Below are 23,995 nucleotides of genomic sequence, written 5' to 3' on the forward strand. Positions count from 1 at the left end.
CCTTCTCATTATCCCCCTCCTCCCTCACCTCTGGTAACTGTCAGTTTGTTCTTTATTTCAGTGTCTCTGTTTGTATTTTGTTTGCTTGTTTGTTTTGTTGCTTAGGTGCCACATATAGGTGAGATCATATGGTATTTGTCTTTTACCATCTGGCTTATTTCACTTAGCATAATGCTTTCCAGTTCCATTCATGCTGTCATGAAGGGTAGGAGAGTTCCTTCTTTCTTTCTGCCGAGTAGTATTCCATTGTGTAAATGTAGCAGTTTTTTGATACACTCATTTACTGATGGGCACTTAGGCTGTTTGCAGCACTTGGCTATTGTAAATGCTGCCGTGAACATTGGGGTACATAGGTCTTTTGAGTTGTACTTTTCTGAGTATTTTGTTATCGCACTGAGTTTTTTTCAGAACTGCAGTCATGAATTCTCTGTCCTTTAAATCACATTCTTCAATGTCATTAAGTTTATTTTCTGGAGATTTTTACACTTGCTTTCTGAATTACCTTATTGCTTTGGTTATTCATTGTGCTTGCTGGGTTATTTCTCTGCTTGGGCATTTGTGGTAGTGAAGTCTACTTTTTAAAAATATTCACTATTTCACTGTTTAGAAAGATAAGTAGAATTCTCTCTCGTTTTCCAGTAGGTGACACTGAAGTGCAAGTAGCTGCCCTGCTGGGGCTTCCAGGATCTCTGTGGGGTGGTGTTGCCTTGTCTGTGGAGAACGCCTTGTGTAACCCGTGAAGGTGGACCCCCTTCACTGCTTGGTCACTTCAGCCTTGGCTCACCACTCCCATGGGTTGGAAGTGGTAGGTTATGGTTTTTCTGGCCGGTACACCCTTTCTGGTGACACCCTTCTGTAGCCAGAAGCCATGGCACTACTGCTCTGTCTGAGTTGACCCAGCTGTTTCTAACAGACTATGCCATGATGGGTGGGGGCATGGTGGGCAGAGAGAAGGTTCACACATCCACAGTTGTGCTCTTCCTCCTGGGTTTAGCTGCACTGAGTATGTTTGAGTATAATTTCGGGAAGCTCTTGTAATTTTTCTTAAGTTCATTAAGGTGCTCAAATGTCAGTTAAGTAACGCAGTTGTGAAGCCAATGACTATCCTTTGCTAAATCTGCAAAATTGAATCATTTGCAAAAATATTTTCCAATTCTTGACAAAATTCTTTAGTCACCAATGCACTCAGGCAAGTCTGGACAACAAAAACATGGTGCTCCTCTCGTATTGCCTCGTAGAAAGCTAAACACAGAAACTTATGTGGTGGTTTGAATTTATTAGAGTCAATTTTGATAATATGGCTTACTGCAAAATTCATAACTGCAGAGAAATATTTACATGTTGGAGTTTTTTTGTGAATAAAACAATGTATTATTTGAACCTCAGGATTGTCCGAATAAACTCTAGATAGAATACACACTTTTAAGGAGTATTTCCATAATAACTCACTTGCCTTTAATATCTCATCCCCTGTAGAATTTTTATGTTCCTCCTCAGAACAAAATTCTTCTAAACATTTCACTTCAGGGATTCTAAATAGTGTTATCTAGCAGACAGTAGCATCTACATTCACTGATCTGCGATAAGACTTGATTTGTGTAATAATCCTTTAATAATGTCTTGGATTATGGTAATCTTTGTCATCTCACATGGTGATCTACCAATATTATTGATTGGTTTCCTTTGCCTTTCTGGTTCCAAATAGAATTTGAAAATCTACATAGGCTGCTAAAATTACAACTCTGTAATAGTACATCATTTTGACACTAGATATTAATTGCATGTTTTTGTACTCCAAACTTTTTGATTAAACAATGATATAAAAACATAACTTGGTTTCATATTTTGTTCTTACACATGCCTTAAAAAGTACAAACCCTCTTCTGGGTATGGTAGATATATTTTGGTGGGGTGTTGATATACTTTGCTTGGCACTGCTGATTCATTGATAACATTTCCACACAAATAAGATATGTAGGCAAAAGAACAAGAATATTACTGTGGTTCGCAACTCCAAGTTTGAGATAATTCTAATTATACTGCCTCATTTCTAATCTGTTTCATCACTGTGTTTATCCTATAACTTATTTTCTCTCTGAGAATATTTTTCCATAGGTGCCTCTGCAGTACTATGATATAACTTATTTTCTTAATCAGAAAGAGATTGTAATACTAGGTCTGGAGATTATGGAAAATGCTTTCATGGCTCCCCACCCCCCACACTTTTGGTGGGTAGTAAGGGCATTCTTTGATAGCGAGCTCTCTGTCTCATGGGAGTCTCATGAACACCACCGCTTTCATTCTGACAGGGAGTGGAGCATAGAAATGAAGAACATAGCTTCAAAAGCCAGGTTGTTTTCTTTCTTACTGTACAATCTAGGGCAAGTTACTTAACCATTTTGTGCATCACCTGTAAAATAGAGATAATAATTATATCTCTCTTATAGTATTATTGTAAGGATTCAATGATTTATAATACTTTGCCTAGAATGTGAACACCAATAAATCATCATCCCTTATGACATGTAAAGTGCTATGATTTGCTTTGATGTCTTCTCACAGAGTGGGTACACAACCCAAGTGTCTAGCCTGCAGCCTTCCCTTATACCGCATGGCTGGCCCTCAATTACAATCTCTCTTGTTCAAGGTCTAAGTCCCAAAAACATAGAAGTATTTTGTCTTGACCAGTCTTATTCTCTGTGCTCGATGCTGCTTGTGATCTCTCTAGCTCCTGATCCTTTGCTTAGTTTCTCCTTACTTGCCCCAGGCCTGACCAGAGTCAACATTATGCTCCCTTGATGGGCAAGAAAATCTTCAGCATATAGTTGTACATTTACTAGGCTGACATTCCAACACTTTTAGTTATCTCCCTGAAGTTAATTCTTCACAAGATTGAAATGCCTAATACGTATCACTAAATTAATTCTTTTGAATAAACTTGATAAATGGAACTATTTTCTCATTTAAAAGGACTGTGGTAGATATAAATATTGTGAAACTTCACACTTAATGTATTTTACTACACTTAAAAAGGATGTGAAGACATTATATTTTATCACTACTTTTAAAAGGAGTTTTGTGTAACGTGTCCTCATCTCGTTGACCCAGTATTTACCACTTTTAACTTCCAATTTAGCTGTTGCTATGTAGCATCCAAATCATTGTTTTTATTTATAAGGTTTCTAATATTTGGAGTTCAGGCTAGAGAGGAAAATTTAACATCAACTCTAAAACATGGTAACAAATTGTGATTTCACCACTATCTTCTTAAATGAGACCTGGGACGTTGGGCTGGCCAAAAAGTTCATTTGTTTTTTTCCCCATAAGATGGCTCTAGTAGCACTTAGTTGTCTTTAACTTCATTTGAAACAATTTTGTTAGATTGTATTGTGACAGCTGTCATTTCAGCATGCATTTTTTCAAAAAAAAAAATCAAAATTGGTGAATCTTTGTGTAGCCATTTTAGTATTGAAGATGGAAGAAAATAAGCAACATATTTGCTGTATTATGTTTTATTATTTCAAGACAGGTAAAATGAAACTGAAATGAAAAAAAATATTTGTGAAGTGTATGGAGAAGGTGCTGTGCCTGATGGAATGTGTCAAAAGCAGTTTGCGAAGTTTTGTGCTGGAGAATTCTCACTGGATGATGCCACACAGTCAGGTAGACCAGTTGAAGTTGATAGCAATCAAATCGAGACATTAATAGAGAACAGTCAGCGTTATACTGCACGGAAGATATCTAACATACTCAAAATATCCAAATTGATAAAGTTATTGGTGAAAATGAAAACATGTCTTTTATTTTACAGAAAAAACTAAATGGACCTTTTGGCCAACCCAATATTACTATCACGCATCATTACTGTCAGTCCAAATATAAAACATCAACTCAATTCCCCGAGTGGAAGTGCTCATTAGTCTAGAAATACAATCAATTTTCCAATTAGACAAAAGCACAGTTTTCAGTCTCACCTTCGACACAGGCACACCTCAGAGATATTGCAGGTTTGGCTTCAGACCAATGCAATAAAATGAATATTGCAACAAAGGGAGTCATACGAATTTTTAGTTTCTCGCTGCATGGAACTGATGTTTACACTATACTGTAGCCTATTAAGTGTACAACAGCATTTTCTTACATCGAAGGGCTTTCAATTCCATTATATGTTAATTTCCCATATTAAAAAAAGCTATTTCTCTCATCTTAAAAAAAACCCTCACTTGGACCCCAATATTCCTTTCACCTACCACCTCATTTCTTCTCTGTCTTTGGCATCTGAAAATGAGTATGTCCAAACCCAAAAGTCTCCTCTCCCTGATGAATCTATCCCGCCCAGTCTTCTGTGTGTCATTTAACAGCAACTCTTCCCTTTCTCTTGCTCAGGGAAGTGGGTCATCAAAGCCATCCTGGACTCCTCTCGGATTGTGCACCTTGAATACGCTTCATAAAAACATCCTGTGGCTTGCCCTTCCAAGTATTTCCAGAATTAACCTACTTCTCTCTGCCTCTAGCACTACCCCCTGGTCCATCTCTCACCTAAACAATTACAGCCCTTGTGATTGGTCTTCCTGTTTTAACTCTTGCTCCTTAAAAGTCTATGTTCTCTACATAGGAGCCAGAGTGGTCCTTTTCAAGATCTTAATACTTCTCTGCTTGAAGTCTCTCCATGGTTCTACATTTTCTTCAGAGTAAAAGCTAATGTTCTTACAATGACGGGAAGGCCTTGCATGATCTGTTCCCTAGCTCTCATTCACTCCACTAGTCACACCAGCCTCCTCTCCACTTCGTGAACATGCCAGGCATGCTCTACCTTGGGATATTGTGTTCCCTTTGCTGCTGTCTGGAATGCTCTACTCTCCCCTCCCGACCACCGTGACCACCATTCTATCTTCTCCTTCAAGTGCTTGTTCAAATGCCAGCTTCTCAATGAGGCCCATCCTGACCATCCGTCACAGCCTCTTCCCCGGAACTCCCAATCCCCTGTTCTCTACTGTTTTTTATGTAACACTTATCGCCTCCTAGCATTCCATATAATTTTCTCAGGTATCATATTAATTGTTGTCTGCCTCTGCTACAATGTAAGCTCCATGAGGTTTTAATCTAGATGTTTCACTAATATGCGTTAGCACTTAGAATAGTCCCAGCTATAGAGTAGGTAGGTACACAATACATTCTCCTGAATAACTGGATTTTCATAAGCATCTCTCTACAAATTATTTCTCTCCTGTTAGGCTCTTTTGGATTTACAATACATCTATCATTTCAATTGAAATGTTTTTCTTCTCCTCATTTGTTCCCAGCAGGAGGCTGTCCTTAGTGTTACCTGACTCAATAAGTAGTGTAAGGGAGAACAAGGGAATCCCTAGAAAGTCCTTTTAGCTTCCTGTACACCAGAGAATGGGGAAGGTAGTTCAAAGAATTTGGTGGCAAAGTTAAACTATTGCCACCTTCAAGGAAAGACTATTTCAACAATTGCTGTCAGTTAAAATTACATGTAAAACAAATAATGCATCATCTACTTTTTATGCATCGCCATCCTCTTTTCTCAATAATCCCCAAATAACAAAAATATGTTTGTAATACTGATTAAAATAGATGGCATTACCTAATATAAACAGAGAAACACACCAGTGCTTCATAAATAGATGTCTATAAATAAAGAAAAAATAAATAAAATTGCTGTGAAAAAGATTCATTTATCATTAGATGATAACCAAAATTATACTTTATCATATTTATCATTAATACCAAATCAGTTATAGTAACATTATGATCTTATGTGTAATTTCTAATGTTAATAAATTGTTCATAAAACAGAACTTACTTCAGATTATATGTATCATATTCAATGGAGGACCTGGGCACTGCAGGAATCATATAAAGAAATCCAATATGTTCATTTTCATGTAGTATTTTAATGATTTGCAAGGGATTACGAATGTTGGCTTTAACAACTTCTTCCCGGTCCTGGAAAATGTACTTAGGGTAAGTTGAGGAACTCGTCCTGTGGAGACCTCTTCTTCCAGTGCTGATGGTCCGTGGCAGTTTGGGAGGAGAGGGGGAGAATATCTCAGCAGAGGGCTGGTGGATGTAAATAAAGCCAAAAAGGGAGAGGGATTAAAATAAACAAACAAACAAACAAACTCATAGACACAGGAAAAAATGAGTATTTGCCCCAAAAAAGCCACAAACAAGTGACAAAATATTAACCTCAGGGACCAATTATTATACTGCCTGAGATTCCAGTCTCAAAGGCAAGCATTTTGGACCTGAAAATTTTCAAACAATCGTCATGCAGTGATAGTACTTCCCAGTACTCCCTAACCAGATATCCATTCCCTTTCCACAAAGCAGCCCAGCATCAGCTCCTCTTGTCTTTTCCTCTCTGTAACTCAGTGTTCATTACATCAAAACACTACCAGCCTTCTGGTGTTCATGGGAGCCCACCACTCTCCCTGCTCGGAGGCTCTGCATTTACCCTCGCTGCGGCCTCTCCCCTCAACTTCCTCACCTTGTCCGATCACCTCATGCTTTCAAACGACCGAACACTTATACAGCTACAATCATATATCATAATAAACTAACTTTTTGTGAATGTGAGGGGTAGTTACATTGAGTAGTGGGAATCATTATGTAATAACCTCATAATTACCGGTTCTGGAGACCATTGCTTCTCACATTCAGTGTGTATGTGAATTAGCTGGATGTCATGTTAAATGCAGTTTCTGTCAGTCAGTCTGGGATGAGGTTCTGCATTGCTAACCTGCTCCCAAGGGGTGCAGATGCTGCTGTCTCATGAACTACATGTGGAGCTTGAAGGCTAAGTGCATACCACGCTCCCACCCTTGAGCTTTGCACTTTCCCCTGAGTTGCACAGTCTGCACTCTCAGTGCCACTCACACTCCTTTGTTCCTCTGCAGCAAACTTTGGGGCAGCCTCACCCACATCCTCTCCTCCAATGGAGGAGGTTGATAACCACGTTTGATGAAATTTGACACTCAATTCCAATAGTCACCACCTTGTCTCTCCGACAGTACAAAGGTAACTGGCTTTAGCATAGAGAATCACCATTGCAGACCTGCTTTGTTGAATAATTAATGTAAATACATATACGATCTTTTTATTGCCCATTAACATAGCTAATAGAGGCTGCTGTTGTTATAAGAGATTTATTATCATAGGCTCTGTGGAGCAACTTCCCCAGAAAGTTTGTATTTACAGGGATCATTATTCCCTGTCTTTAATTAAATACACCATGTTGAATAGAAGTTTGAGAGGAGTATTCTGGAAAGCCCAGAGTGAAGGAAACACATTTTTCAAGTCAAAAGATGAAAAGTTCTTTTTTCACTTATTGGCCAGGGATTGCAGCAGCGGCACTGTTTTATTATGTAAACGAATAAACAACCAGATACCCAAACTTAGAGAAAATACATGTTGCTTGTTCCACTGTTTCAAAAGGGCAATAGTCAACTTTAATATTTGATGAGACTATAGTATTAATATTTAAAGAAAAATGCATTTATTTGTGTCATTATTTCCTTTAAAAAAGTTTTGCTGCATACTAAATGAAAGATTTCTTCAATAACAGGCCTACACATTTTTGTCTGGGCACAATTTCTAATTACAGGCATACCTGAAAGATACTGTGCTGTCAGTTCCAGACCACCATAATAAAGTGCTTATTGTAATAAATCAAAATATAGTCCTTTTGCTGGTGAAGGGTCTTGCCTTCCATTTGTAAAAAATGCTATACCCAGCCCTGGGCAGCGTGGCTGACTTGGTTGGGCATCATCTTACAAAGTGAATGGTTACTGGTTCGATTCCCGGTCAGGGCACATGTCTGGGTTGCAGGCCTGGTCCCCAGTTGGGGCAAGTGAAAGAGGCAACTGATCAGTGTTTCTCTCTTACATTAATATTTCTCTCTCTCTATCTCTCCCTCCCTTCCCCTCTCTCTAAAAAATAAATAAAATCTTAAAAAAAAATGCAATACCTGTGAAGCACAGTAAAGCCAAGGGCAATAAAACGAGGTATACCTGTATATAACTCAATGGGAAGATGTGATTCCATTTAAGTAGTCACATAAATTCAGATTTTTCAGGGGTGGGAGGATAGAATAAAGGAAGCATTTATTCATAAGATGTAGAACATCCTCTGTGACGGATGCCCAGTCTAGTCTGATAAGTCTATCTTCCTTAATAACCAGAAGCAAAGCCTCCAACTTTTCCTTTTCCTTCCTTCCTTCCTTCCTTCCTTCCTTCCTTCCTTCCTTCCTTCCTTCCTTCCTTCCTTCCTTTCCTTGCTTCCCTCCCTCAGGAAATCTGTGTTGTTGCCCTTCCATTCTAAACTCATTCTCAGAAATCAATTCCCCCACACCAAGTGACCCTCTTCTAAAGTGAATTCCCTTATTCTTTTATGGCGCATCCCTTTTCTTCCACATTTCCCTTCAACCTCTAACTCTATACTTAATTCCTCCCTTAGTTACAGACTCAATCAAGTATAAGCCACACCTAACATTTCTTTCCAGCTTTCTCCCTTCATGCTAGTTACCATACAATTTCTCTCTTGTTCTTTCAGTGCAAACTCTCGAAGTCCACTTTATACTAAATGAATTCATTTATAGGCAAACCTATCTTTCCTGACCCTATTTAAGATAGTTCATTCTCTCTTTCTACTTCACAGAAACCAAATCAACTGAAGCTGTACGATTTTATGCAACCATGTGATATCATTCTGTCAGTACAGTCTCACCCAAACCCACAGTGAGCCTCCTTCCATCTGGCTTCTTAAGTCCCCAACTCTCCCACCTTATCTGCCTCAATAACTTTCCACTCATTCCTCAAAGCTTAGTGCAATTCCCTGGGGTAGCTATTTATGCACCGACCATACCCCTGGACATTAGCTGTAAGTATTCCTTCTATTCAGTTCTCCATAATTTTATACATTAAATAACCAATGAGAGCTCTTATCACACTTTGAGTGTTCACCTGTCCATGTGCCGGCCTCCAGGTTCTGAAATCCTTGAGGACAGAGCTTGTCCCCAACTCTTTATTTCCAGCACTCTAGTCCAATGCCTGAAAGACCATTAGCATTGAAACGCTTAACAAATGTGGAAGGACCCTCTCAATAAAAAGCTCAGAGAGATCTTGACTCTGTTGGTATTTTTATTGCATGTATCCTCCACACTTTCTCCCACCCGTTTCTGTTTCTTTCCTTAATTGTCCACAAGTATTTCTATAAAGCAATACTCTGGTGATTTCTCCCCAGAGCTTACCCACTTGTTGCTTGCAAGGCGACTTCACCAGTCGACAGCTCTCACCCGTTACAGAAGTTTTGTATCTAGCTCAGTTTCTACTTCACTGCCTTTTACCAAGATCTTCTAAGACCATGCTTTTTGGGAATAATGATGAAAATTTCATAAAAGTTAAAACACTACTATGTGTTCCTTTAACACGCAAGAGAAGGTCAGGAGACACCGCACAGACGCTGAGAGTTTCCTTTACGGTTTTCCTCTACCGCCCAAATTTTTCTTAAATAGGAAGAACTAAGAAATATTATACTTCCCACATCCTTTATACAACCTGATAGAAAAGGATTTTGCCACTATTCTTATGCACTGAAAGCACTTTAGCAACTAAAATTAAATAATAATGACCAATTAAGGACTTTAAATAGTATACCTGTTTTTTTTTCAAAGCATCTGTATGCTGAAGAAGCTGAACAGGCAATTTGCTAGAACTTCCTTCAATGCTTCCTGGTGGTTTTATGATTCCAGAAGTGATCAGCTGAGATCGATTCTGTTCGTGTATATATTCTGGCCTCTTATGATCTTGGTAGACTCTCAGCACTGGCTTTGGGAATAAACAGACATGTTAGTCTTTTTAATATTAATGTGAACTTGTCTTATTCTTCACTACCTTTGGACAGGGATAGCTCCATTGGAAATTGGTTTCCTCTGGGGACTAATTTCCTAGACGAATCACAGTCATTGTAGCTGCTCCCACCATTGCCTGTCAATAGACTATTGCTTGACTAGACTTTTCTGGTTGGCTTCCATTAATTCTGTATTTTAAATACCAACAAATTATTCTTGTTCTAACAGAAGTGGCTCAGGAGCATGAGTCATAGACCCACTAATTACCCGTTACAAATCCCCACCATTCACTGTGACAGCTACTGTAGGAAGAAGCGTACAACCCTCCCACCCTATCCAAATGTCATTAATCGCTTCTGTTAGCCATAAGTGATTGAAAGACAAACAAAACAAAACAGAACCAAAAACCCCACCATGGTGGCATTATCTTAGGCCAATCTAATTTCAAATTAAGATAGTAAAAACTTATCATTTAACATAAAAACTAAATTAAAAAATTCACTATACTGACTTTAAGTTTCCAAGCATTATGATTTTAACATGATAGCTAATCTCATATCAGGGAGTGAGGAAGAAAAAAGCTTGAGAGGAAGTATAGCAAACAGCTGTTAAGTTTACATTTGGTTTTGGATAAAAATCCCTCCTGAGTCACTCACTGAAGAAAAGACAAGACTAGGTGGGCTACAGTTATGAGAGTGGGAGGAAAGATCTCACCTATACAACAATGTGGAAAAAGAATACACACCAGAATCACAGGTTGAGAAGGGGGAAGGGGGCCCTGGCTGCCATGGCTCAGTGGACTGGGTGCTGGCCTGTGAACTGAAAGGTCATCAGTTCGATTTCCGGTCAGAGTACATGCCTGGGTTGCAGGGCAGGTCCCTGGTTGGGGGTATGCAAGAGGCAACTGCTCGATCGATTCTCTCACACATCAATGTTTCTCTCCCTCTCTTTCTCTTTCCCTTCCCCTCTCTCTAGAAATGAATAAATAAAGTCTTAAAAAAAAAGAAGGAGGTGGGGGTCCATGATGGAAATGAAACCCTGATGAGATGTCACCTCCCAGAAACACACAGAATAATATACACCTACATATATAGCAACTCCTTCTGAAAAACAACTGAGGGTGATTGAACAGCCTCTGCACATCAAATGAGAGATGGGCCACATAGAGCAGGGCAGGAGAGAGATGCAGTAACCATGGAGAGCTTACCCCCCATGGGGCGACCTGCAGTAGGGAGGGATATCACTGACGAACCCATGTGCAGACTCACCTGCCCTGGGCACAGCAATAAAACAATGTTTTAAAGTGCACCTATATTATACATGAAAAAACAAAAACTTTTTACTAACCCCAAGACGCCTGCCAAATGGGTAGGGAACTGCAGGAACTCTCCAGAACTGGAGGAGCCAGCAAGTGCCATTGCTTATGTTCCCCCTCAACCCACATAGCATGGGTGGGAACTTAGTCCAAGCCCTTGGTACAGACTGCAAGGCTGCCACACCATCCTCTGGGCCACCTCATCCAGTGACCAGTCCAGTCTCAGCTAGCTGGCCTCACACGGTGCCCCTGAAGCCCTGGGGCCTAGGCCAACCTTCCTCATGCCTGTTCCAGACCTGGCCAGCTGGTCTATCTGAAGGCCCCCAGAGCTGCATGCCCTGGCCAATTCAGTCATGCCTGCCCCAGCTTTGGCTAGCCACCCTGCCAGATACCCCTGGCACTGCATGGGCCCACCTAGGCTCCAGCAGGGCTGCCAAAGCTACCTAGCACATGCAGTCTATACACAGGTCACTCTCACAAAAGTCTACTTCTTCAAGGTAGAGGTAGCTGTTTTGTTTCATTCATAAAAACAAACACAGAAAGTCAAAGAAAATGAGGAAACAAAGGAATATGTTCCAAATGAAAGAACAAGAAAAAATCCCAGAAAGAACCCTAATGATAAGTAATTTTTCTGATAAAAAATTCAAAATTTTAATGGCTGAGTATTATACCATTAGATATATCGACATATATTCTCACACCTTCTTTATCCAATCATTCACCACCTTAGGTTGTTTTTATGTCTTGGATATTATAAATAATGCTGCAATGAACACAGGAGTACATATATCTTTACAAATTAGTATTTTTGTATTTTTCAGTTAAATTCTCAGAAGAGGAATTGTAGATCATGTGGCAGTATTGGTTATACAGTTTTCTTTTTAAGATATTATTGTGTTTATTAAAATTTGAATTAATTCCTAAGTTAATGTTTTTACACAAAGTAACATTATAATAAAAATAACAAATCAGCACTATGGGTCTTCAAGAACATTTTCCTTCCAAATGAATCAATACTCCAGTTTGAGAAACAATGAAATAAGAGTTATTATCCATTATATATATTATTTATTTATATATATATTTTTAAAGATTTTATTTATTTATTTTCTTAGAGACGGGGAAGGGAGGGAGAAACGTCAATGTGTGAGAGACACATGGTTGCCTCTGGAATGTCCCCAACTGGGCACCTGGACTGCAGCCCAGGAAAGTCAGCCGGCAGGTTTGCAGGCCAGCACTCGATCCACTAAGCCACACATGCCAGGGCATAATATATATATTTTTTAAGCCTCAAAAACTGATAGGAAAAGGCAAACAATCTAAAGTGGACAAAGGTTATTTATGAACAGAATCCACAAAATAAGTAACAACATGCCAATGAATAAATAAAAATATACTTTATTAATAAGATGAAAAGTACAACAATATGATGCCATTTTAACCTATTAGTCTAGCAAAAATTTAAAAACCAGGTCGGATAAGGTTTGGCAAAGATGTGGGTAAACAGGCCCTTTCATACACTGTAGGTAGGAAGGTAAGCTGGTTAATCTTAGAGTGCAATTGGGCAATATTTTTCAAACTTAAAAAACATACATATTTTATTTATGACATAAAAATGCCACTTCTAGGAATCCATCTTTATAGGTACAAAGGAAAGGTTACTCACTGCAGCATTGTCTGAAAGAGCAAAACAATAACAACAAATAAAAAGGAAATAACCTGAACTCCCATCAGTAGATGAACTGATGGGTACCGTGTTATGGCACATCCATGCAACCAGATACAGTGCAGCTGTTGCAAAAGACACCTCTGAGTGCACGCATTGGAAAATTTCTACATAGTTAAGTGATAAGAGCACCTTGAAGATCAGCATATACTGCATAATCTTACTTTAAGGCTACAAATGTTTCTATAGACACTCACATATATACATATATATTTGAATAAACTATAAAGCAGCCTGAAGGGCAACCTCCAACAACAGTAATGTCTGAGTGTGGAAGTGAGAATTTCCATTTTACTTTATGCACTTCCAATTTTACATGGATTTATAGTTATCCAAAGGAAATAAAGGCACTCTTAAAATTGTTTTCAGACATGCACAAAATTATTTAGGACATGAAGCATTTAAACATAATAAAACTATATTACTACTACAGGTATACTTCATTTTACTGTGCTTTGATTTATTGTGCTTTGCAGATAACACCCTTTCTACGCATTAGAAGTCTGGGGCAACCCCACAGTGAGCAAGGGTGTTTTTCCCACAGGCTCGGTATTTTTTAATTAAGGTATGTATGTTGTTTTTAGACATAATACTATTGCACACTTAATAGACAACAGGATCATGTAAACATAACTTTTATTTGTACTGGTAAAGTAAAAACTTTGTGTGACTCACTTTATTGCAATATTCAGTTTATAGCAGTGGTCTGGAACTGAACCCACAATATATATATATAACTTGTACTAAAGTTCCCAGTATTAAATGGTATCCTAATATCCGAAAGAGCCTTTCAACCTACATAGTTAAGTATTGTGTTGTATGTAATCCTAGAGATTTATCCACTAGCAATTTTGTTCACCACCATATCCTTCTACCTCAAACTGCTAGAACTCAGTATTTTTTAAATACGTAACTGCATTTACAACGTCATAAACAAGTTTTAACTTTTAGGTTTTCATTTCTTTTTGTTAAGAGTCTAGAAATACTCCATCCCCCCAAAACAATTTTGTAACTTCCTCTGTAGCCAAAAGTGGGTAACATGTTGGTTTTTTGAACTTACCAGAGGCTCTAGTTTTACAGGCTGCTGTCGTTTTCTTGTCCTTTCCTGGGCTTTTGTGGGTTGTCTAAACACCAGGAATTGTGTATCAGCTGCATTTTCTGTGGGTGTTACAACACTTAGTCTTCCCTTTCCTTTTATACTATTCAGTCTTGTAAGCATAGGATTTTCCACCTGCTCTTCAATACTTTTTAGGTCAAAGTCAGTTTCTGAGGTGTGAAGAGCCATCCTCTCTCCTGTAAGTGTAGGATCAGGAAAAGACACATGAAAGGTAGAATAACAGGACTGGGGGAGTGAGGCTAGTGGAGGGGACGTAAGAGCTAATGAGAGGTGAATTTTCTCAACCCCAAAGAAAACCCATCAAAGTTACCCCATTCTTCCCAAACTGAGGACTTGAATCACAGGAATAAAAATTAGGAACTGTATCAAGCCTTCAAGGAGCCCTGTAGCTGGGCCAAAAAAAAAAGTATTTGCATTTCTAACAAGCTCTGGGGTGATACTGATGCCACTGAGTTGGGGACCAAATGGTCTAGAATGGAAGGTTGAAGAGAAAGGCAATTAGCATTGAGATCAATGTTTCTCACATTTGATATGCAAAACATGCAAAAATATTTGATATGCTGGTAATTCTAATACAAACAATCTGAGAGACAGGGCCTAGGTGCTCATGAAGAAGCCGAACAAAGGTAAAGCAGAATTGAGGGCTAATTCTAAAACAGTGCTTCTGGAACCTTTATGCGCATGAGAGTAAGTCAAGGAGCTTGTTAAAATGAAGGTTCTGATTCATACACATTGAATAGCAAGGTCCTTGAACACTAGAACTGAGCATTTTGTAGTGGAATTGCATCCTCATTACCACTCACAATCCCAACCCACCAGGTGGACAGAGATACTTCTCTCCAAAAATGGTATTACAGTACTTGAAGTCTTCAACCAGGGGTCAGCTGGACTAGCTTTTAGTCTAGATCTGCACTGGCCAATGAAAATATGGTGCAAAAAGGAAGCAGATCGGTAGCACTAAATCCAGTCAAGATGGAGATGGCAGCTCCACTGAAGGCAAGATGCGGGTTATGGAAGAAGACGTCATGGTAGAATCCGGTAATGGCTCATGGGACCTGATTACGTGTTACTGCCCAAAGCCCTTTGCCCCGCGGCCCACGATTGAGTGCAGCCTCTGTGGAATGTGATTCCACCTCTCCTGTGTTAAGGTTAAGAACTTTATTGCCTTCTTTTACTGACATGCTTTACTGCCAGAAATACAAGGAACTCTGGCCAAAAGTGTTGCACACCTCAGTTCAGACCAGCGACATGTTGAAAAGCACAGGTCCAGATCTGCCCACTCAGTGTGCAATCTCGGACAAGTCTTTGCTATCTCTGTTCCTCACTTTCCACCCCCTCTAAAATGATATGCAGGCAGGAGGGAATCAGTGAAATTGACTCTTGCCATTAACTCTCTCTGCCCGTCTAAGTCTTTCCTTCAGTGATCTGAAAGCCACGCTATCTTTGGTCTAGAAGTCAGAGCCCAGCCCCAATATGATTCCTCAAGACTTACCAAGTCAGCCTAAGGCAGTCACCACAGCCGCCTAGGGTCTACAGAGAGAGAAGGCCAGGGACGGGAGTAGAAAAGTGGATGTAGCGGGAATGTTTCCCGTTGCCTAGCAGCCAGCGGGCCTCCACGGAAGCGCACTGCGCCTGTGCACACTTCCCGCCCTGGCAACACCGTAGCAGACTGTGGATCAGGGTTTAGGAGCGGTCGGACAGTCGAGCCAATCAGTGTCTCTGAAACATTTCCTACGTCGCTGGTTGGTGGAGAGGCCGCACTCCATCCGCGTCTCCTCCGTTGTCTCCTCCTCGTCCGCGCTGGGAACTGAGCGCTGCTGGGCTGGCAGGCAGGAGAGCAGACCATCTAAGGGAAAATATTTGATATGCTGGTAATTCTAATTGAATTACCAGCCGTGTTCCTTCGCCGATCAACCGCCCGCATCCCTTGTCCCACCCTCCTCCTGCAAGAATCTTTTCTCCTTGTCCTCTTCCAGAAGCTCAACACTGACTTGACGTTCGCTTTAACCTAACCTACTCTGATTAGAAGAATCCTGAATCTCTAGAGAGATCCGTTGTGTAGACAGTTGGGGTCCCATTCTCAAAGGGAGCGACCACTCTGCTTCTGCACCCCACCTTCCGGGAGGGTCCTGAGGCGCAAGGAACGCGAGGTCTTCTCAAACTCCACCCTGTTTTGTCAACTATGGTTTTTTTCCACTCGGAAGGTATCCAGTGTCCGACGCAGCACGAGCCCTTTTTACTGAGCCCTGAGCCCTGAGCCCTGAGCCCTGAGCCCTGAGCCCTGTTTACCAAAGCAGACAGACCCCGGATCTTGTTCTGGCATTCAAGCCCCTAAATGACTGCAGTTACTCCTGTTTCTGTGGACTCCACAGAAGCCCGCTGCAGGTCAGGTCGCTTAATGAAGTTGCCTTATCACAGTTAATGCTCAGAGGATGAGCCCTTTCATCTGCCCGGAGGAAATGCTACACCTGAGGACAGAGCCGGGGTTTTCAACTGCCCCTCCAAGACCACAAAATCACAGCTGGAACTCTCTTTTTCAGATTTTTGGACCCCCCCCCCTTTAACCTTGATATTATTTCTTGCCTCAAATGCCAATCCCTGTATGAAGTGTTTACCTATCATACATACAACCTGCACTTTCTCAATCTTAACATATTCAGGTATGGATTTTACTTGCTTCTTTCGGCACCACCTACAAAACAGAGAATCATAACTAACAATAGAGCTGGAATGGAGATCACAGATCACTTAATCCGCCCCACCCCTCTTTGATTAATGAGAGAACTAAGACCCAGAGAGAGAAGTGATTCACTCCAGGTCATGCATTCAGTTGTGACAGAGACGAAAGTAGAATATCTGTCTTCTAATCCCTAGTCAGGAACTGGAAGAAGCAAGGGAGTAACTTCAGTTTAGAAACAATTTAGAAAAACCTCAAATGTAGACATAATAAATGCTAATTCCCCAGAGACGAAAGGTACACACAAAGCCAATCAGAATCAATAAAATATAATAATTTATATAAACTGAAAATGAAAAAAGTGCAAAGCCAACCCAAACATTAAAGCATAAAATTCTAATAATATGCAGTGTTAGTCACATCCAAAAAATAGATTTCATTTCAGATGTGCAGTGAATATTTTAATCTATTCCCTTCAAAGCTTATATAGCAGAGACAAAGGCTCTTTGGCTCAGTCGCAGAAGTACTCTTCGTAAACGAAGGCAATTGCATCCTAACATTACCTTACACAGTTGAGAGTATGCCAAGAGCCAGGGAGACTGGGGGAGTAGAAGACATAGACACGTAGACTTTTATGAAAGTATTGCTGTCTTAAACACTACTCATCTAATCTCTCCAAGCTTATTTTCTTAGTGTGGCAAGTTGTCCTCTTCATTGCCAACTGAATACCTACTAAATCAGTGCAGACAGACAAGAACTTTGGGTATAGCATTGATTTTTTTCATAGATCCTGTAAATAACAATAATTGTTTTTATTTATTGGATGCTTCCTATGTGCCAGGTACTGTGCTACATACTTTACATTTGTTCTTTTATATACTTCCAACAAAACTGAAATTCCAATTTCATAGCTAAAGAACTAGGCTACAAAATGTTTACAAGACCTAGGTTATGGAAGGTCACATCTTTAACAGTAAAAGTAAAAATGGTTAAAATTGATTGAGCATCAGGTTAAGATGTATATGCCAGGCCTGTGTGAAGTGCTTTTCACTGTTACGCTAATCATTGCAACAACTTTATACTATTTTAGATGTATTTTTGCACCTACTCCGCCAATAGGAACACTGAGGCTTAGAGAGGTTACATGATTTGCCCAAGATCACTCCAAGGGGGGAAAGTGGCAGAGTTGAGATACAAATGGAGATCCATTAATATAAACAGTTAAACTTCTATAAGATTTTGAGAGCAAAAATATTGAATCATGGAATTCTACCACTAGATATATGGGGAATATATTCTGAAAAATTCCTAAAGCAAAGTACCTATGTATTTGGATGAACTCCAAGGCACATTAGTTTAACTTGACAATTTTCATACAGTTTACCACAAGAATTTTTAAAACATGCAATGCCTGCCTATTTAGTCAAGGGCACTGAACTCTTTTCCCTTAGATGGTCAGATAAAAAAATGACAGCAGCCAATGCAACAAATAGCCATTCAGTGTGAATGAATCAAAATTATACCTATTTTTTTTGTCAGATTGGCAAAAATACATTTTTTTGGTGTGCTGCAGAATTTCAGTAATTAGTTTGTGTGTGCCATGCAATGAAAAATGTTGAAAATCGCTGGTGTGACTGCATTGCTGAGGTCAGAGGAATAAGGGAACCCTCAAGGGTGAAAACAACAATGAAATGAAACCGCAGTGATGAGTAACATGAGGCTGGGGGCCCTTGCTGGCAAACGCCCATACGAGGGAACAGGTAGCTCTGGGGATTGATACTGAGCGGGGTGGGGGGTAGAAGACTGGGCCTTTCTTGAATCTTGAATAAAATGAAGGAGATAAACTTTAAGTTCCCACACCCATCTGGGGCTCTTGGTACAACCAACCATTCCCTCAGCAGTAGGTTGAGCTGGAACAAAAATTGTCAGTGAAGAAAACTTACAAGAAAACCATTATGTCTCTACCTGAAGCTCCAGATGGAAAAAGATATGTTAAAAATATAACAATCTCCTCTAAGAATTTGCAACCATAGTTAGCTCTTACCAGCTCTAGATTTTGAGTTAACACTACCTATGTGGTCTGGGAAAAAAAAAATCAACCTACTCAGAATATTCATCAGGGGAAAGGCATCATCACCTCTGAACTCTTGGCATTTTCACAAGTTAGTTTCAACCAAAAATAAATTTACTATAAAAATGTTCTAAATATAAAGGAAAACAAGCCACTGATAACAAGTCAGTAGAACAAACAGATTTAGAAGGCAAAAAATATTAGAACTATTAGATATAGAATATACCATAAATATTTATGAAGTATTCAAACACGATGCAAGATGAAATAAAACGTGATTATGAGAGGACATCCGCAAAAATGGTGGAGTTGGGAACTTAAAAGCCCATCCCTCCAAAAAAGCAGCGAATAAGACTTTAGTGACTTCAAACACTTCAGTGGCCACACATGACAAAAAATACAATCTTTTCAAATATCATTTAGAAAAGTCAATAAACAACTACAACCCACAACCAGTAGTAACAACAAATCCCAAGGAAAGAGGAGAATCTGATTTTCAGAGTTACCACACTATAATACACAAAATGTCCAGTTTTCAACAATAAAATATAAGACAAGCAAAAAATAAATAAAATATGGCCCACTTACAGGGGAAAAAAGAAAGTAATTAACAGAATTATGAATTAAGCTGGTAATTATAATCCACAGAGCAATCATTAAGAAAATAACTAAAAATTATAGTACAAAAAATAAAAGAAGAGAAGTGAACCAGAATGCCACACTAGGAAGATATCTTCCCAACACAAAAGAAGGCAGTAATGGATGAACAAAATTATGTATATATATATGACAAAGAAAACAAATAGGAAATGGCAAAAGTAGGTCCTTCTTTGTCAGTCATTACATTACATGGAAATGCACTAAGCTCTCAAGTTAAAAGGAAAAATATGGGCAAAGAGATAAAATTTTTTAAATTAAAAAATCTCCATTTAAGTGGGCTATGTGGGGATACATGTATGCAAAGGGCCCACTGGTAGTTACATATGAATTTTCGGCTGCACAGAGGTTGGCACCCCTAACCTCCACGTAGTTCAAGGGTCAGCTGTATAAGAAAATGTAAAGTGGAGGAACCATGAACCTGGTGAAGGCCGGGGTGAGTGGGTCAGGGACACTGGTGGAGGATTTAGCCTTGGGTAAAAAGAAAAGTCATCCCATTCCACTTAAATGGAAAAAAGGTAGGAATGAATTAGGTAAATTGGTAGATTTGGGACCTGATTTCTTCTATTTTCTCTGTGAAGCAGGAGGTAAGACCAGCTGCTGAGAAGGATAAGGGGGGGAGTGGCAGAAGCTCCCTATGAATTACCGGGGGAGGCAGGTCAGGTAACATCCTTAGTCTTGGCTGATTACAGTTTAATTTCAGGGTCTGTGAACTGGGTAAAATTGTATTCACATTTGTGGGTGTACATTTGTCTATAGATGTTATTCTTAAAGGAGCTGGTGACCAATTCCCCTTCAGAGTTGGGAAATAATAGAGACTCCACATGTGTGCCACCTTAAGTACTGGTCAGAGTCCTCTCAAACTTTTGAGGGGTTTGTGGTATCATATTTTATTGCTTCACTGCCACCTTGTGGTCATATGAATGTACTGCCAAAGGAAGTTTCGAATCAGATTTCAAATCACGGCAATAGTTTATCTTAGATTTGGAAGGAATTGAGGTATTCTGTGGTCTAATGTTCCCCAAATTATGAGAATTAATAATTACTAAAGAATTAATCATTACTAAAGTTTTCCTCCAAAATGTTGAACCAATGTTAACTGTACGTGAGTGAGAAGCCATGGCCAAGACCAGGTAAATATCTCAGAGCCCATGCTGATTTGGAAAAGCCGTAGACCAGTGGTCCTTAAACTGAGGAGAGCTTTGAAAAATCCTGATGCCCAGACCACATTCCATGCTAATTAAGAGTGAGTGGCCCAGGAACTGGTATTTTTTCTTGGGTCCCCTGCCCTAGGTGATTCCAATGTGCAGCCAAATCTGTGAGCCTTGGCCCCAGGGCCTTGCTATTCAAGGTGTGAGCCACTGATCAGCAGCTTTGGTATCACCTGGGAGCTTGAGAGACAGAATCTCAGATCTGGCCCCAACCTCCTGAATTAGTTTGCATTTTAATATTTTCCAGGTGGTTCATTGCATATTAAATTTGAGAAGTGTTGTTACAGAGAACAGAATGAATATTCAGTAGGTCTGCCGGGTACACGAGGCAGGAATGGGGCCCAAAAGGTGGTCTTCTCATCTCTGACCATTTCTGTTTATATGAAATGTATGGCTTCTACGCTACTGTTGGACGGCTATAATCATCAGAACTGTTCTACTTGGTAGCTGTCACAATCCACGTTCTCGCCATTCCACAATCTGCCGCCATGATCTCTTTTAAAATAGTTGGAAGGCAGAAATGTTCTTTCTTCTTTGGCTCCCTCCCTCCCAACATTCCAGTTTCTTGAGTCTGTGTATGATATTGTTGCAGAACACCTAGTAATTAAAATAACTCTCAGAACTGAAAGTGAGACTCTAGAAGTGAGACTCTGGGGCCTCACAATGAGTAGAGTAAGAAAACGACTTTCCTGTATCTGGAAATTCTGCTAGTGACCTTCCTTTCCTTCCTGAAAATCGGAGATTGGTCAGTATCTTTGTCAAATATGCTTGTAGAGAACCTGTATCTGTAAACAAGTCAGTGCGGATAGCCCCAGGGCCTCAGGTCCTTCACAGGTGACCACTGACGGTGTCCTGAGCTCAGAGAGGCCATCGGAGAAGTCCTGGCTGGGGGCTTGGGGACTGTGCCCCCCAGTGGAGTCAGACTACTGTTCCTCCCAACCCCTCCTCCTAGGACCATGAGCTTTAGCGAAGACAGCTCTTCCCTTGGTGTGGCTGTCGGGGAAACCGCCAAACCCACCTGCTGCCTCTGACCTCAGCCTGTCTACCCTGTCCTCCTGCCTTTGGCTCCAAGGTCAGCCTAATCACAGTTACTCCTGTTCTTTTCAGTTGAGCTCATGCTTGACCACGTGATGCATGCCCGTGAGCTGTGGAGGTGAGTACTTGACTGTTTTCCTGGTCTCTTAAAACTGGTAAGCAGTCCATCCTAGCCCAACCCAAAGTCAGTTCTCTCCTCTGGATACTCAATCTCAGCATCTCATGCTTTGTTACAGAATGAACGTCTGTGACTCCTCTCCTACTTTCTCTCTCCCTGCCATGTGAGGACGCAGTAAGAAGGAGGCTGTTTAGAAGCCAGAAAGGGTGTCCTCACCAGAAACTGAATTGGCCAGCACCTTGATCTTGGACTTCCCAGCCTTCAGAATGGTGAGAAATAAATGTCTATTGTTCATAGGCCTGAAGGTGTCATGTCCACCAAGGCCATCCCATCCGAGCTTCCGCTTGGACCATGTCTCTACTTGCACAGCCTTCAGGTCTTCTGGCCCCTATTCCATCTGTGGTGTTTTAAAGTCTTATTTATTGATTTTTTTTTTAAAAAAAAAGAGAGAGGAAGGAAAAGAGAGAGAGATCAAATTGTTGTTATACTTACTTCTGCATTCATTGGTTGATTGTTGTGTGTGCCCTGACTGGGGATCCAAGTGCAACCTTGGCGTATTAGGAGGGTGCTCTAACCAACTGAGCTACTCGGGCGGGGTCCATTTGGAGTGTTTTAAAAATGCTCAAAGAACTGTTTTTACATAACTTTTTAACTCCAGGATTTAAATTCAAATCACCTGGACTTGGCCATTCTTGTGTAACAGCATAGAAACTTTGTTTCTTTATGTGACCTTTCCTCCTCTTTTCCCATTTGATTCACACCTGCCTCCTTCTCCCTTGCCCACCCACTCCCTTAGTCATTAAGCCCTCAGGACAATGAGGTCTGATCATCATCAAATAATCTTAGGAACAACGCCTCGGATCTCTTGACCACAGAGACAGAGTTTCCTCAAACTCCAGGTAACGACCAGGCCTTAGCTGAGTTGCAGCTCCAGGCCCAGCAAAGTGGTGAAACCAGACCTTGAGGCCGTGCCATGGCTGGCTGCAGGACCAGGGGCAATGATCAGCTCCCCCACAGTACTGATCAACCAGTAAAGACCAGGACCCTAACTCCCTTAGTCACCATGGTGATTGGTTTTTCCCCTATATAACCCATGTGCTAGAACACAGGTGGCAAACACAAGGCCCGCAGGCCGAATCCGGCCCTCCACCTTGTTTTATCCAGCCCAGCACCTTGTATCGATCTGGTGGCAGCGCCGAGCTCTCGCTTAACTGTTAAGGAGTAGTTACATTTATACGGTCCTAAAATTACATTTGGTCCTTTGAAGGCACCTGCGAGGCTGATGTGGCCCTGGTGAAAATGAGTTTGACCCCCTGGCCTAGGAGCCATGGGGAGCCGGGTCTTTGAGTGCTAGCTCCCCGGTCTCAGGAGTGGGCTGCTGCCTTACTTTCTTTGGTGCAAACTCCTGTTTGTGTCTTACTGGCTTTGAGGAGTGAAGGCAAATTGACCCCTTTTGTCTGGAAACACTTGTTCATAGAGTCCAAATTGGCACAATATTTTAGGGAGAAAATTTGCAGACTGTTGATTTTTAAAAGCTATGTGTACCGTCTACGGCCATACCACCCTGAATGCGCCCGATCTCGTCTATAAGCTATGCACACCCTTTGGATATGGTTTCTCTTTGTGCCTTAGAAATATCTGATCAAAGGGACACAGATTTTTGCACAAAAATTTTTATTGAAGCTCCATTTAAATAGAATATCCAAACTATGATACACATTATTGGCCTAGCCGATTGAAGCCATGGAGGAGAGCTGTATGTGGTGCCGTGGCGCAGGGAACGTGCTCAGCATGGCTGGGGCAAGAGCAGGTTTTCAGCTGCGAGTGCACACAACACAGAGTTCACTCTTATATTCTTATTTATTAATTATTGTATTATTTTTCATAGAATAACTGTAAACTGACTTTCGTCCCACCCCATCATTGAGTAAAAATGCGAGTTTCAGAATATTATGTTTGGGGTTACCCCATTTGTTAAAAGAATTATATATTGGTATATAGTCCATATGTATAGGATAGAATTTGTGTACATATAAGTTGTCTATATAGTTGTGATACTGTAATTTATAATACAAAATATACATTTGGTCTTCATTCACTGTTCCTGGCACGGAGCTCCTAAAACCCTTATAATTTCCTAAGTGATGAGCACTATAGAGGTATATTTTGTTAGGTTGGTAAAGTGACTTTTGGA

The 23,995-nt window shown here is 40.4% G+C and overlaps 1 protein-coding gene across 1 annotated transcript in view; it reads right to left on the reverse strand.

The window, feature by feature from the left end:
• Positions 1 to 15,634, reverse strand: part of DNAH6 (dynein axonemal heavy chain 6) — a 241,862-nt gene extending 226,228 nt beyond the window's left edge. The window contains exons 1-4 of the mRNA XM_045193849.3: positions 15,525 to 15,634; positions 13,976 to 14,208; positions 9,681 to 9,851; positions 5,828 to 6,084 (exon numbers count right to left, since the gene is read on the reverse strand). Coding sequence (XP_045049784.2) covers positions 5,828 to 6,084; positions 9,681 to 9,851; positions 13,976 to 14,200 — 653 coding nt within the window. The 5' untranslated portion in view covers positions 14,201 to 14,208; positions 15,525 to 15,634. The remainder of the gene's footprint in view (positions 1 to 5,827; positions 6,085 to 9,680; positions 9,852 to 13,975; positions 14,209 to 15,524) is intronic.
• Positions 15,635 to 23,995: the final 8,361 nt, after the last annotated feature.

This window comes from Desmodus rotundus, chromosome 5 (assembly GCF_022682495.2).
Source record: "Desmodus rotundus isolate HL8 chromosome 5, HLdesRot8A.1, whole genome shotgun sequence".
In the NCBI taxonomy this organism is placed as follows: Eukaryota; Metazoa; Chordata; class Mammalia; order Chiroptera; family Phyllostomidae; genus Desmodus; species Desmodus rotundus.